General features: G+C 36.8%; 1 protein-coding gene across 3 annotated transcripts in view; it reads left to right on the plus strand.

The window, feature by feature from the left end:
* Nucleotides 1-2302: 2302 nt before the first annotated feature.
* Nucleotides 2303-14752, plus strand: part of LOC139479145 (myotubularin-related protein 10-B-like) — a 45335-nt gene continuing 32885 nt past the window's right edge. The window contains exons 1-2 of one of the 3 annotated variants that reach the window (XM_071261930.1): nt 2303-2426; nt 4968-5018. In XM_071261930.1, the coding sequence (XP_071118031.1) occupies nt 2361-2426; nt 4968-5018 (117 nt within the window). In that variant the 5' untranslated portion in view covers nt 2303-2360. Of the gene's footprint in view, nt 2427-4967; nt 5019-13775; nt 13895-14752 lie in introns of those variants that run through there. The other 2 variants (XM_071261936.1, XM_071261944.1) reach the window with 2 other exon arrangements.

Below are 14752 nucleotides of genomic sequence, written 5' to 3' on the forward strand. Positions count from 1 at the left end.
GCCTATGGAGATGTATTATAGGGAAGTATATTGAAGAGGATATGGATGACCACACGATTCGGGCCAGCCCACGCTATTTGATACGTCATTCAAATCCCTTGTTTGTCTGCTAAAGGACCGATCACTGGACATCCTGCCTCATGTTTTTCAAAACAACACCAACTGCATAATAATATACATAACTTAATTATACACATATCGTTATCAGCTTATTTGGCCTGATGTTATAACCATACAGTTAACAGGTAAACCTGTTTGTCTCTTGATGAGGAAATAAGGGGACAAGGTAACTGTAAAATTTAAACTTGAATGACTCAAATGCACCATATGATTTACTATTTTCATCAGATCTTCCTGGGGCAGTGTGCTCTCGCGTGTGTGCTCTCGCGTGGCTATCGATTAGTCACTGAGGAAGAAGATATAGCCTTACAATTCTAAATGCAAACTTTCCTTGTGAGAGGTTATTAAATCCAAAATGGCAGCTAAAGAAATCAAAGGTGCCGAATTCAAGACGATTGGCGCACTGATAAATAATGTAAGTCTGCAGAAAACTTTGCCTTATTTATAGTCATGTAAATGAGAGCTTCGCTGCATGAAACCTCGCCATCATCATCCCGTGAAGAGCCTCAGCAACCCATGCTTACTGTAACAGGCTACTATGCTTGTAAGAGGCGACTAACGGGATCAGGTTGTCAGACTCGCTGACTTCGTTAATGCATGTCCCCGTATCCCAATTGCGTTGACCGGTGCTCATGATGTCACTTACTGGTATGCCTGGTCTAGAATATTTAAAGACCTCCACCATATAGCTGTAATATTGCTGGGTGTGCCGTTAAACAACAAACAAAACAACTTCACCATCAACATCAAACAGGTGTGTATCGCTCATCCATATTGTGTTGAAACGTGCCCCTTAGTTTTCAAGGGACCGCCTCCGTGGTCTAGAGGTAGAGCGTCCGCCCGGAGAGCGGAAGGTCCGTGTTCAACAAATCCCCGTCCACGCCACACCAAAAGACGTTAAAATATTGTACTTGTTGTTTCCCAGGCTGGCGCTCGGCATTAAGAGGCTACAACAAAGACTGGCCGGCTCGGAGTCAGTATATTATGGTATATTGGTGGGGTATTCATGTTAAACTGGGGCATCATGCATGGTATCTCAGTGGGCTAGCACTATAAAATCGGCATAAATCCGGGCTAGTACAAGCAGCCACAAACACACCTGCATGCATGTGCAATAATCTTGGACGCGACGTTAAACCCCATTTATCATCCAAAACTGGCTCCCACAGGAGATATCGCTTGGATGAGATCAAGCGATATCTACACTGTAGATATCGCTGCAATGAAATTACATCACAATGCTTTGCAGACCATTGTGACGTCACTGTTACATGACTTCACAATCAAATGACATCACTAATGGCTCTGCTACTGAAGCTGTTTGCAGTACTTTTTACACTGAAGACACTGCTACTTACTGTCTACAAATTGAAAAAGTTGAAAGAATGATGTTGGATGATAAATAAAATCTCACCCTCGTGTCTTTTGATATCAAATATATCAACACTCGTTGATAAAAGTGGCAAAAATCCTCGGCAAGCCTCGGAATTTTTCATCTTTTATCAACGAGTGTTGATATATTTGATATCAAAAGACACGAGGGTGAGATTCTCTAATTCACCTCACCCGTCTGGAATAGAGTAAATTCACTCATGCTCTCATTATAGAAAAGTCACTGATGAGAGATAAATATATATGGTACTCTGGAAAATTAAATGTGTATCAATATTGGTGGTTCAATCCCCGGATGTCAAACCGAAAGACGTTAAAAGATGGTACTTCACAGCTAAAACCAAGTCGAAACCCTCTTTGGTTGATTTGTTACCAAGGTTTTCTAAAGTAACTGTCATGTACACACAATTGTAAATAAATAACGAGGAAAAGTAAAACATGTAAATATTATTATATGAGTTGGTGTGTCAAACTTCTTTTGGGAGACGCGTGTCCAAAAGTGTGTATACCCCGAATAGGAGTAATGTCAAGCGGTTAATAATGTTGTAGGCGAGTGTCATTATAGTGAGTGTTTAGTTATTTCTGCATATTGTCAAAAATGTTATAGGGAGCATTAAATAATTATTTCACATGCGCATCGTATAGATTTTATTGGCTCACTTATCTTGAACAGTGTAGATAAGAACTGCCGATTCTGACGTGTAGTGTTAACATTAATATCATCTGTGGTACGTCACTGTTATTTAAAAACACGGGAGTAGCCTCCCTTATATTGAAAGCGGAAGTTGTAGCATATCCAACAAAATGAAATGAAGCAGGGAAAATAGTTGACTGAATATTGATATACAATGTCTGGACGGTTTAAGTCTTACATCAACCGGTATGAGGTGGAAATGAAAGAAAAGGGCAAGGCTGTGAGTATGAGTTCTTCAGAATAATTGATAGTTACGACGCATGCAGTGGTGTGACTTGGTATGAATTCATATCATACGACGCGAGTGACATTCCAATCATTTCAGAAATAAACTTTACTGTGACACGAGCTTTTGTCCTTTTGATATAATTTGATAATTAACAAATATTAATTAATGGCTGCTGAAGGTGGCTACTTAAATCAATACGCCAAGCTTTCACATTTCATTGACACATGATCTTAGGTCAACTGGACACGCCCACTTCGTCTTTTGTTGGTGTGACGGTTTCCAGTAGGTGAATCATAAAAAACACTGACCAACGGCATTGTTCATATTGTAATACATATGAAAACGACATCCCATTAATTACAGTTGTTATGTAACGGATGCGAGTATTGTAATGGAGTTATTGAAATACCCCTATCAACACTAAACCAAAAGTCAGGAAGTTTAACCTGTGTAATAAAATCAAGCATTAAAGGGGCACTGATCTAACGCAATTCCCCGGACTGGTTGTTGTCTTTGTTATTGTTTTTTCCCCCGCCAGTACCCGGATGATACGCAACACAACTGAGCGTGACCAGAGACTGGGCTACCGTCTGCAAGGACAGCTAAATAAACTTGGAGGCTGGAGGCAATATTTGTTTTACGCATTTTTGCATAAACACTGATTGGATAACTGTGATCTATTAAGATTTCGACAAAGGGCGCATGTTAATTAATTTCTTCAGCCTAAACAAACAGACAAAAAGAACAGCGGAGCTCATCGGATGTCGTCATTTGGAAATACCCCAGATGGTTATAGTTTAATACTAAAAAAAAGTATCCATGCAGTGAAAGCTTTTTCGGATTTCGGCTTGCGTCGATAATACGATTACTACTCCCTTGTTGTCATCCACGTTTTCTTGTATAACCCTACACTTGTGTATTGTCGTCATTCACTTGATGCTCAGTTAATGAATTTATTACAGGTACAATTAGTGGTAGCACCACTTAGATTACCTGACAAAGGTTCCCATTTGGCATTTTTTGTGTCTGGGGTAATTATTCAATCTAAATCCAGGTTTGAAGTGAGGTGAAATGTGTGTTATGTAATATGCACGTGGCAGCCCAGCAAGAGGTAAATGATCAGTTGATTTACTTTTTTGTGTAAATCAACGGATCGTTCCTAGTCATCAAAGGATTAACAGAAAATACGTTGATTGATTAATCACAGTTATCTTGCACAGTGGATATGTCAAGAGTGAGTGTTTACATGTCTAGGTTTACTAAAACAAAGGGAATACACTCATATCATGGCGTGAAGTGCCGATGTAAAAACAACATACTTTGTTCAAAGGGTTAACTGATAATACGTTGATTGATCATTGTTATCTATCACTCAATGGATTTTTTAGGAACCGTGGACGTTATGAAAATAGTTGTCACGTGGGCTTTCTCAGCCGACCATTGAGATTTGACACCTATGTAAAACACCTGAAACAATCCAAGTGATCAGTTGAGAAACGAACACGGGTTATAATATCCCAAAACGATATATATCTTTTAAAATATTTGATTGTTACTGAGACACGTGACATCGAATAAGTTTCTTTGTACAGCTGCAGACGAATGGGATATTGTTCCTTTGTGTGGATATTCACGGATACATTCCTCGAACAAGGAAGCTGCCTAAAATTTATACACATAAATTTGGTAGGTTGTAATTATGATATTTGCATTTTGTTTTCCTTCATTTGAACCGATTCGTTCTTGTTTCTCTACGTCTTGGTTGGGAAATTCTTCAATGAGCGATAGACGTTGTTTTCACAGGTCATTATAAAAGTGACTAATGCGCTTACGAATGGCGCAGCAGAGGTCGCGAACTAGTCTAGATTTCTGCTATACATCCGGGTACTCACTGGGAAAAAACAATAACAAAGGCAACAACCAGTCCCGGGGAATTGTGTTAGATCAGTGCCCCTTTAATACATGCCATTCAAGTTATGTTGAAACCTTATTAATTGTGGTTTTAGATTAGAAAAGTTTCCTACAGATAACAATTATACAAACTGTAATCTATTGATATTCTTTGTTATATAGCCACCATAATCTAGTTTAAATTGCAAGAGAAACCATATCTGTAAACATGGTAAATAGTTAAGTAATGGTTTTGAATATTTCATTTTTGTCTTTACAAATTCATAAATATGTTCTAAAAATTCTTCAAAACCAATATCCACTGAACTTCAAAAGCTTTTATGAAAATATTTTGTCATGCTAACATTTATATATTTCACGTTAAATTTACCCCACAGATCTGATTGTTATAGTTATAATATAACTCCATCCTCAATGCACACCCATCTCAATTCTGCATTCATGACGTGTGTTTCTGTATCTGATACACGAGTAGCCATAATATGTAAGGAAGTGTAATAAATCCAACAATGTACATAGGTTTAGTGACTTGTCTAACATATATATTTATATGGTTGACCATGTATTTACCCAAGAATGCATAGGTAGTAATATGTATGTGAATGGCATTTGGGATTGCAGACATTTAAGTCTTATATTGCTGATGGTCCTCAAGAGGATGGAGTAGTAAAGGTGAGTACTTTGCATGTACAGGTTACCTCCCTTAGACTAGCTTCTCTTATACCAGGCATCTGTCATTACAGCTTACTTCCTACATACTAGTAATGGCATTTCACATTAACTTGCTGTTGTAAATCAGAATATTTAAATTGAACCCTTGTTTATTATTAAAAAGACACCCATGGTTACATGTTTTATGCAAGTATGATTTTTGGTGTGAAGTTCAAATATTACATATCAATGCTATCAAAACCACTGTTCTTGTGTAAGATGTAAATCAAAATACTTGTTCCCATCATAACTGTCAGTATGGATTGTTTGAAGCTTTGAATGTATGGATTTTATGTATGGCATATATGAGTATATATGAATAATGTATTTGACATACATTATCATGATGATATAATTTTTCTTGAATATTTTCAAATTGATGCAAACATAATTTCTTAGTTTTGTTTGGCTTAAATAGCTCTCAATTGGTTCTGTGTAATGCTGTCTTCTTGAGTATTCTGATATTTTGGTATGGAGTTGTAAATTGTTGTCTGTAGATATGAAACCGAAACTGCTTGTCCTTCATTGTATATGCTTCACTTCCTGAAACAATACTGGAAATGTGATGGATTGTTTCTAAGTGTTCTCGATGATAATCTGGTTTACAACTTTATATGCATGCTGTCCTTTGTTGAATTTATATATTCATGTTGCATAGTCTGTCTCTTTGGTCCTGTATGTCATATGTATTACCAGTACTTTAATCTTCAGTTTATGTGGCTTCCCCTATTGCCTTAAGTATTTAAAAAAAAATTAAGATGAAATAATCACGGACAGTAGGAGAAAGAATTCATTTTGAAAATATTGTTGCTATAGTGTTGTCAGATGAAACTAAATAGTCTTTCCCCCTTTTGCCAAATGTTAGTGAAGTGGTGACGCTATATAGATTTGTTTTTAAGTAACCCATAAAAAAGTATGCAGAGGAAGTATTTTTATTATTCTCAAATACTGACTGCATTATAACACCCACACATAATGGACGTTTATTTCTGATTTTAGATAACAAGAATAACATTTCGTAAGGTGGATAAGCATACTTGTTGACCTGTGAAGATCCGGGTGAGAATAGGTCTTCAGCAACCTATGCTTGTCGTTAGAGGCGACTAACAGGATTTGGTGGTCAGGTTCATTGCCGTGGTGGATACATGTCATCGAAACCCAATTGCATGGAACGATGTTCATAATATCAATCACTGGATTGTCTGGTTCAGACTAGTTCATTTACAGACATGTGTCATATAAAGCTGTAATATTGCTGAGTGTGACATTAAACAACAAACAAACAAAGCTTACTTGTTTCCAATTGCTCCTTAGCTCAAGTTAGACAGTTCCGTCCCCAAAATCACACCATATTGTCCCCCACCTCCATGGTGGAGTGGAAAAAGTGTCTGTGTGGAGAGCGGGAGGTCAGTGGCTCGATCTCCTGACATTGTCACACCAAAATACATTAAAAGATGGTACTTGTTGTCACCACTCGACATTAAGAGGATAAAGCAAGTAGAGGCTGGCTCAGTGTCGGTATACGGTGTCTGTGTGGGTGTTCATGTGGGTATCATTAGAAAACTGGCATTAGTCCGGACAAGTACAAGCAGTCACACACATACACACATGTCGTTAAACACCACTTTGCCTCATTTCACCATTAGTGTCAACATGCGTTATAAAGGGCATTGGGGAAATATGGGATGATAGATACAGATGATGTTCATACACTTAGTTTAGTTTGTTATAATCATAGTTCATTATAAGCATATGTACAGCATACATTCATGTATAACAAATGGTTGGGATCATACCATATGCTTGTTATATCTGTCAGTTCTTTATAAGAGTGTTCATCATAACCGTAGTATATGCATGTTACATCTGTCAGCTCTTTATAAGGCTGTTCATCATAACCTTAGTTTACTGTATATTATATATACCTTATTCGACGTAATAAACGCCCCGCTCTAATAAGTGCCCACGGCGATATTTGCTAATATATTGGCAAGTGAACAATCCCAATTAGCAGTCCTTCCGATTGATTAATGTACACAAGACTTATTTATTCGTGTACAATACGCACTCGTGTGTTATATGCACCCTTAATTATGGGCAATAAAAATTCTGGAAAAATATATCTGTCGTATATAAACAGTTCAGGCTGTCAGCATTAACTACGAAATTTATCTTTCAACTCTGTTCAGCCTCCTATTTCTAATTTTGAGAGCGCCCTGGGCGCTTATTACGTCGAATACGGTATATATACATATATAAATAGATACATATAATGCAATATGCAGAGGCTCAATTGACCCATCTGGCAACTCAGACTGCTAGTCTATATGCTGTTTGTAGAAACTTTCGAAAGCATTCTCTTTTCTCTTACAAGATAGTACTACAGGTAATATGCTGATGGTTGACCTATGACACAGTTTGTTTGGCAACACAATATAATACACAGAGAAAATAGTTCCGTCTGAGTAATAATTGACTAATAAACAGTCAATGGAGATATGGGACAATAATTATGGGACAAAGATCAAGTATAAAAGGGGTATTACTCTGTTCCTGGTTGTAGAGGAATACCAAGTGGTATTGACCACAAAGTAGAGTTTTGTTTACAATGCTGACATACTACATGGGCTTGGCTCATTCTGGACCGTTATGAAAGCTACGCTAACAGATATGACTTTAATATTTGATGATTATATCACAGTGCATTTTGTGGAATAAATCTGAATAATGAAACCATGTACGTGCATATGGTCTCTGATGGGCCAAGTGTGTCCTACAGCTTCAGTAGGGTTATATCATTATGTTTTCTATCAGTAAGACAGTGTTAGACATGAATTGTCAGATTTAGCCCTGACAGTGTTTAAATCCCATCAGTGATGTCCACAGCTATTATATTATAAGAGGGATAAACCGATTTTTTCATGGATTCCTAACAAATTGATTGTGGGGGGAGCTAAAATATATTCAAAATTTTGATTTTCTTGAAAGTCTGTTTTTTCTTCAGTTCGGGGGTATTTTATATTTAGTGGGATAAGTGGATTTTGTTCTTATATGTTGAAACAAAATTCTTTCCCCCCTTTACTCTCTGTTCACAATGCTCACATTGATCCAATCTTGATTTACGTTTTATACCTGGACACTAGGAAACTGTGTCAATGTGATCTATAATAGATCATGTTGGTGAGAGTATGCACTCATTGCCAGACTGACATGACACTGAGAATGATGTAGGAAACAAAGGAATGAATACAAGACAGCACCTCACGTTCCAGATGTTTCTATCTCACAACACACAAGCATGTACAGCAAAGTATGGTTTTCACAATCTCAAAGGGACCTCTGATTTTAGTTAGTTATAACTGTAGTTCATTATAAGCATTTCAACTGTCAGGCATCTTGGATAAAGTCACGTGACCACATTTTATATATATATATATATATATATATATATATATATATATATATATATATATATATATATATATATATATATATATATATATATATATATATATATATATATATATATATATATATCCACTTAAAAAGTTATAGCCTAATGACTGTTTTACTATCGTCAATTGAGGAAGTAAATGGAGGACAATGTATCAGTACTTAATCCAGTTAGTCACTTGCCTTCAATTGTTTATTGTTGCTTTGCACAGTCACACATGGCCGGCATGTTTTGATAGACTGATTGGTGTCACACATGGATAGCTCATAGGTTATCAGTTCGTTATAAACAGGAACATTGTTGTGTAGGATACATACTGGACCACAAGTTGAGTTCACGATGTTGTTATTTTGTTCATTAGCATGATTATGTCCCTCAATGTTCTTTGATAAAATACACAGCAAATGGCTGGGACAGTTTGGTATGTGTGTCAGTTGGTCATAAATGTGTGTTCATTATAAACATACTTGACTGTAATGCTGACATTTGTACATAACATGCCTGACGGTATGTTGGTAATGCTATGATAATGATAGGAGAAGATGCCCTGGGGAAGAGACCAGATACCAAGAATGCCATGTTTGTCATAATTGCCGACTAAAGAGCCTTGGGTGGTCAGGTTGGTGATTGTCCCCAATGGCATGGATCACATCTCATGTTTTCAGTCAATCGTTTGCCTGGTCCAGACACACTTATCCAGTGTGATTTCACAGGTATATTCAAATCTAACTAGAATGTCCCACAACATTCACTCAGTTTTTACCTGACAGTGCTTTTACAGTTTAGATTCTGATTCAAGTTTGTGAACACTGTAAAAAACCCTATTATTTTGCAATTTAACAAAAAAAAAACCCATTTCTACCACAAACCCAAGGTTTTTGAGAAATGAAATTTATTAATCAACTTATTAAATGGAAATACCTTCATTGAATAAAAAGGAACCTCATGTGATCAAATTTTTTTTATCTGGATTATTTTCTTTTGTGAAAATACGTGTATCTACACTTTTAGTTTCAGCAGTGTAACCATGGTAACCAATGTGAATGAGGCAATTAAAGTTATGAATGGTTGATGTCTATGAAACTGTAAGGTCAGTGGAATGACAATTACTATTTGTTACAGGCCTCTGTATCATGCTGTACACTGGTCTGTCCAACAGTGTTCTGGTTGTGACCTTTCAACTGATCAATCTATTCATGCAATGTGACCCGTGAAGATCCGGGGTAGAATATGTCTTCAGCAACCCGTGCTTGCCATAAAAGCTGACTATGCTTGTCGTAAAAGGCGACTTACGGGATCGGGTGGTCAGGTTCACTAACTTGGTTGATGGATGTCATCGATCCCAATTGCGTGGATCGATGCTCATGATATTAATCACTGGATTGTCTGGTCCAGACTCGATTATTTGCAAACCGCCGTCATATATGGGTAGTTGGAATATTTCTGAGTGCGGCGTTAAACAACAAACCAACCAACCAACCAACCAACTATTCATGCAATGCAGTTGCACATGGATGTGTTTCAGTTCTAGAGACCGACACACTCGGGTGCAGAGATGAGTAATTATCACGGGTTACACCCATTTGTCAGACTCTCAGTTTTCAGACACCCAGTTGTCAGACAGTGGAATATTATTTAATTGCCACACACCCCATTACTCATGATGATATGACCCAGACTTGTCAAACTCTTTGAAGTTTTAAAGGGCTTGGTTAAACTGTAAATATGTTTGTTGTCACTGAATTGAAGTTTGTGATATGGTGCTTAGAATACAACCGGGGTCATCAAAGTTAAATGTATCACTTAAATGTCAACTGCGGCTTTTTGACAGTATAGTTGTACCAGTTCTTCTCTACGGATACAAAGTATGGGGATTTGAAAACATCTGAACTCTAGAAGTTGTCTATTTGCATTTTCTAAAATATCTTTTATCTTAAAGAAAATGTACTCCAAATTTCATGGTACATGAGGAACTTGGAAGACTCCATCTATAAAACATGGCTAAAATGAGAATAATAAGTGTTTGCACAAAATTACACTCTGGGAAATCATCTAAATTATCCTTTCTTGTATACAAATTATTATTTAATGACGACCTATTTGAAAAGTGTAAACAAAAATGGATTACATTTATGAAACAAACTTTTGACGAACTTGGATTTAGTTACATCTGGTTTTCACAAAGTTTAAAAAATCCTACTCATCTAAAACATTTAGTCCATGTAAAAATTCAATGAGATTAACCTACCGTGTTGAACAGGTGCAAGAGATACGTCTTCAAAATGCACAATGTTTAGTGTCATAAAAAGTGATTACGGTACATAAGTTTTCAAAATTATTTAAGCGTACTGCAGGAAAACGTTTTGCGAGTCTTACTGAAGTTTAGAACTTGTAACCATAATCTACCTATTGAAACTGGGAGATGGAGAAAAATACCTTAACTGAAAGGAAATGTGCACTTCATTGGTCATTGATGGTCATTATATGTTACGTATATGGTGTGTATTATACTTCATGCATATAAGGGGCGGTCGGGTAGCCTAGTGGTTAAAGCGTTCGCTCGTCACGCCAAAGACCCGGGTTCGATTCCCGACATGGGTACAATGTGTGAAGCCCATTTCTGGTGTTCCCCGCCATGATATTGCTGGAATATTGCTAAAAGCGGCGAAAAACCATATTCACTCACTCACTCACTCACTCATGCATATAATGTAAAACTCCTTTAACTGAGCAATATCTTAAAAAGTATAAAACAATAAATCAAGAATAGACCCTGATTTGTATAAATTTTGTCTTCTTTTGTAGCAGTTGTCAGACAGTTGTGGCGACAGGGCTAGTCTATTCGGATTTAAGTGAATTTATCACACACCTGATGTGACCTCAACCATAAACATTGTTGTTTTAAGCTGTCTGACAAATGGGACATGACCAACATCACACCACTGCCATAAGCTATTTTGCATATCACATAACTTTTCTATTGTTTGTAAACAAATGTGCCAATAGTGAGATCAGAGGAGTCAGTAATAGTGGAAGGCTTTTGGTGCAATTTAGAGATTGTTTTTGCATAATAATTAAAATGCCATACTGCAACAGTGAGTATGATAACACATCTTTAAACATCAAAGTGACCATATCAACAGCTATCCCAAGGGATTTGATACCTTAAAACAATTGTAAACAAAGGATCAATGTGCACATGGTAATTGTTTCTTACATTTTATGGGGCAGTTGGGTAGCCTGGTGGTAAAAGCGTTCACTCGTCACTCTGAAAACCCCAGTTCGATTCCCGACATGGGTACAATGTGTGAAGCCCATTTCTAGTGTCCCGTGTTATTGCTGGAATATTGCTAAAAGCGGCATAAAACTATACTCACTCACTCACTCTTTATATATATACATTTACATGTACCGGTAGTCGGAATAATGCTGAGCATGACAACAAACACACAAAACCCATCTCAATAATCCCCTGTTCTTGTTGTAAAGTCAACTTCCTGTTCCATGTTCCTGTGGTCCTTAGGGTGTGCTTCTACCTGTGGTGTCATCGGTGTTGTTTAGTGTCTGATGTTGTTTAGTGTCTGATGTTGTTTAGTGTCTGATGTTGTTTTACTAGCTCTTTCCTTCACTTGTTTAAGCTAACTAGTCAATCAGAAAGAAATTCTGGATTCTGATATTAATAATTTAAGCTTTTGAGACAAGCAAACTATAACATTTGTAAGACTGATCCTTTAATCTAAGGTTAAGAAGAAATAGCATGGGATGAAATATATATAACTGATTTACATCTTCCATGATAAAGGCACTTGACTTTTCTTTTACTGTGTTATTATTCAATCTCTCTACATCCAGACACCAGATGCAGGTATTTTGAAATATATTTCCAATAAATACAAGTAAGTAATTAAGTTATGAATCATATATATCTATTTGTTAGTATTTCAAGCAATTTAACCTTTGGGGAATTCTGGGACAGAATAGGTAACTGTACCTCATCCTTGTCCTAAGAGTCGTCTTATATGGTCAGGTGGTCAGTCTATGTGACATGGCTGATCATGTGTCAACACACGCAGATGCACTGAATCGTTGCACCTGTCTTCAACCACTGGTCTGCCTGGTCCAGACTCCATTATTTACGTCTTGGTCAGGCTGCGGCCTTAAACAACATTCACTCACCCACTCACTCGAACCATTATATTAATATAAACAATATTTACTGTTTCACAAATGTTAAATGTATTGATAATAATTGAAAATTAATCATACATTCTTTATAACTAAATAACTACAGCCATTGTCTTATAGAAGGTGTTTTGCTGAGTGGAATATTAAACAATAAACATGAATCTAATAACCACAGTATGTGGAATGAGTGAATGAGTAAATATATAAACCCCCTAGTGAACAATATTCCAGCTATTTTCTGACTGCCTGTAAATATTCAAGTCTGGACCCTGCAAACCACCGACTGAAAGTCTAAGAAATAGTCATTGAGGAACGATGGCATGCAATCAGCCACGTCTCTGATTCTGATCGCAAGATCCCCATTGTTGCTGGGTCTTACAATAAGCATGAGATACGGGGGCCAATTCACATCTGGATTCTCCAAAAGGTTTTATCAATCAAGTAGCTTAGTGGCATGTCTGTCTAAACGTTAATTTGTCTTGACATTATATATTTAATCCCACAGGAATGATGCATGGCGACATGAATCATCCTTAAGTGCTTCTGTTACAATAGGCTTATTAAAATGAATGTCTTGTTTCTCAAATTGCCCATCTCTAAATAGCCGATTTCCCTAATATTGTTGTATTTTTACTTCTGATATTGTTGATGTTTCAGACTCAGATTTCACTTTTTTAACACCAGATTCCAACTTTTTGAATGAGCCATGCTGTCCATAGTGTGGGAACCCCAAAATCATCACCATGGCCTTGTGTGACTTTGAACTTAGAGTCAATGGGGGTGTGACCACACTAAGAAAAAGATTTTTAACTAAGAAAAAATAAAAAACCCAAAACGTGCTCCCTCCTTACCAATTCAGTTTTATAAAGAGCATCGAGAAACAAGACTATATTTTTAATTGGCCTGAAAGACCACAAATGATGCGTGACATGACCTCTATGTGATACTTTCAGTGTTTTGTTCAATGGAGCATAGCAGCATTGTCTGCATTCGGACCATGTGCTGGTGAACCCAGATATGTAAATATATGTCTTAGCTATGGAGAGATACTGAGTAATTTTACACTTGGACTAGGTCACAACCACTTGTAGTATAGAACAACAGTGTGTGGAGCTTACAGCCATACCCAAGGTCCTCATATAGCATGGATTGTATCAGGAAGGTGGTGTGTTCACGGAGCCAAAATGTCAAAATATCGGTATGTCAATGTTGTAGTATTTTCTGTACATATTTATTAGGCTGTCCTCTTTCATGTATGAGGCAACTGACAAGTATACATGTGTAGGAATTATTCTCCTTTCTGTTTGAATGAACATGAATGAAAGGGTTTGTTGGGTTTAAAATGTGTCATAAATACATGATATGTATGTACTGGATTTTTTGTTCCAATTAGTTTGTTAAATTATATGGTAGGGTTTTAATGTGTAAAGGACACTGTTATGCGTTTGATGTAAATATAGATCCCTGTTATGATTAATGCCTCTCTGTGTCATGGTAATACGGCATACCAGTTTGTTAATTATGACTACACCCCTCTAAAGTATGTCAACCTGATGGTAGTTTACTTACAAAGCTCACCAGCATCCATGTGTCATGGTTATTTAAGAAGATAAATATTTATATATTGGAAATTGATATGTAAGCAATAGCCTACCGGGGTACTTGTTATTCAATGATATGTTTATATAGTATGTGCAATGAAAATACCTCTCATTCTTGTATTGACATTGCATGCGTGTGTTGTTTCGGGGCCATGGTTTCTGGTTACACTGTAATGCTCAGTTTGTTTCACATCAAAGTCTAAAGTAGAAAATTATACAAAGAATAATTGTTTTTGTTATGAATGACCTGCTCCAGCATGGTTTGAGGATAAGAAGTCTGTGAATTATGTAATATCATGTCCTAATCGTGTGTCCTTCCCCGTGTCCAATGTAAGATGGAGGGTCCTGATGGGGTTACTGACAAGCATAAACACGATTAAAGGGCAATTAAAATGATAAAAAATTGATTGCGATTTTGTTGCGAATATCAATTTTCCTGGGTAATTTTGTCAATT

This window comes from Haliotis cracherodii, unplaced genomic scaffold (assembly GCF_022045235.1).
Source record: "Haliotis cracherodii isolate W230 unplaced genomic scaffold, xgHalCrac1.p SCAF_1, whole genome shotgun sequence".
Taxonomy (NCBI): Eukaryota; Metazoa; Mollusca; class Gastropoda; order Lepetellida; family Haliotidae; genus Haliotis; species Haliotis cracherodii.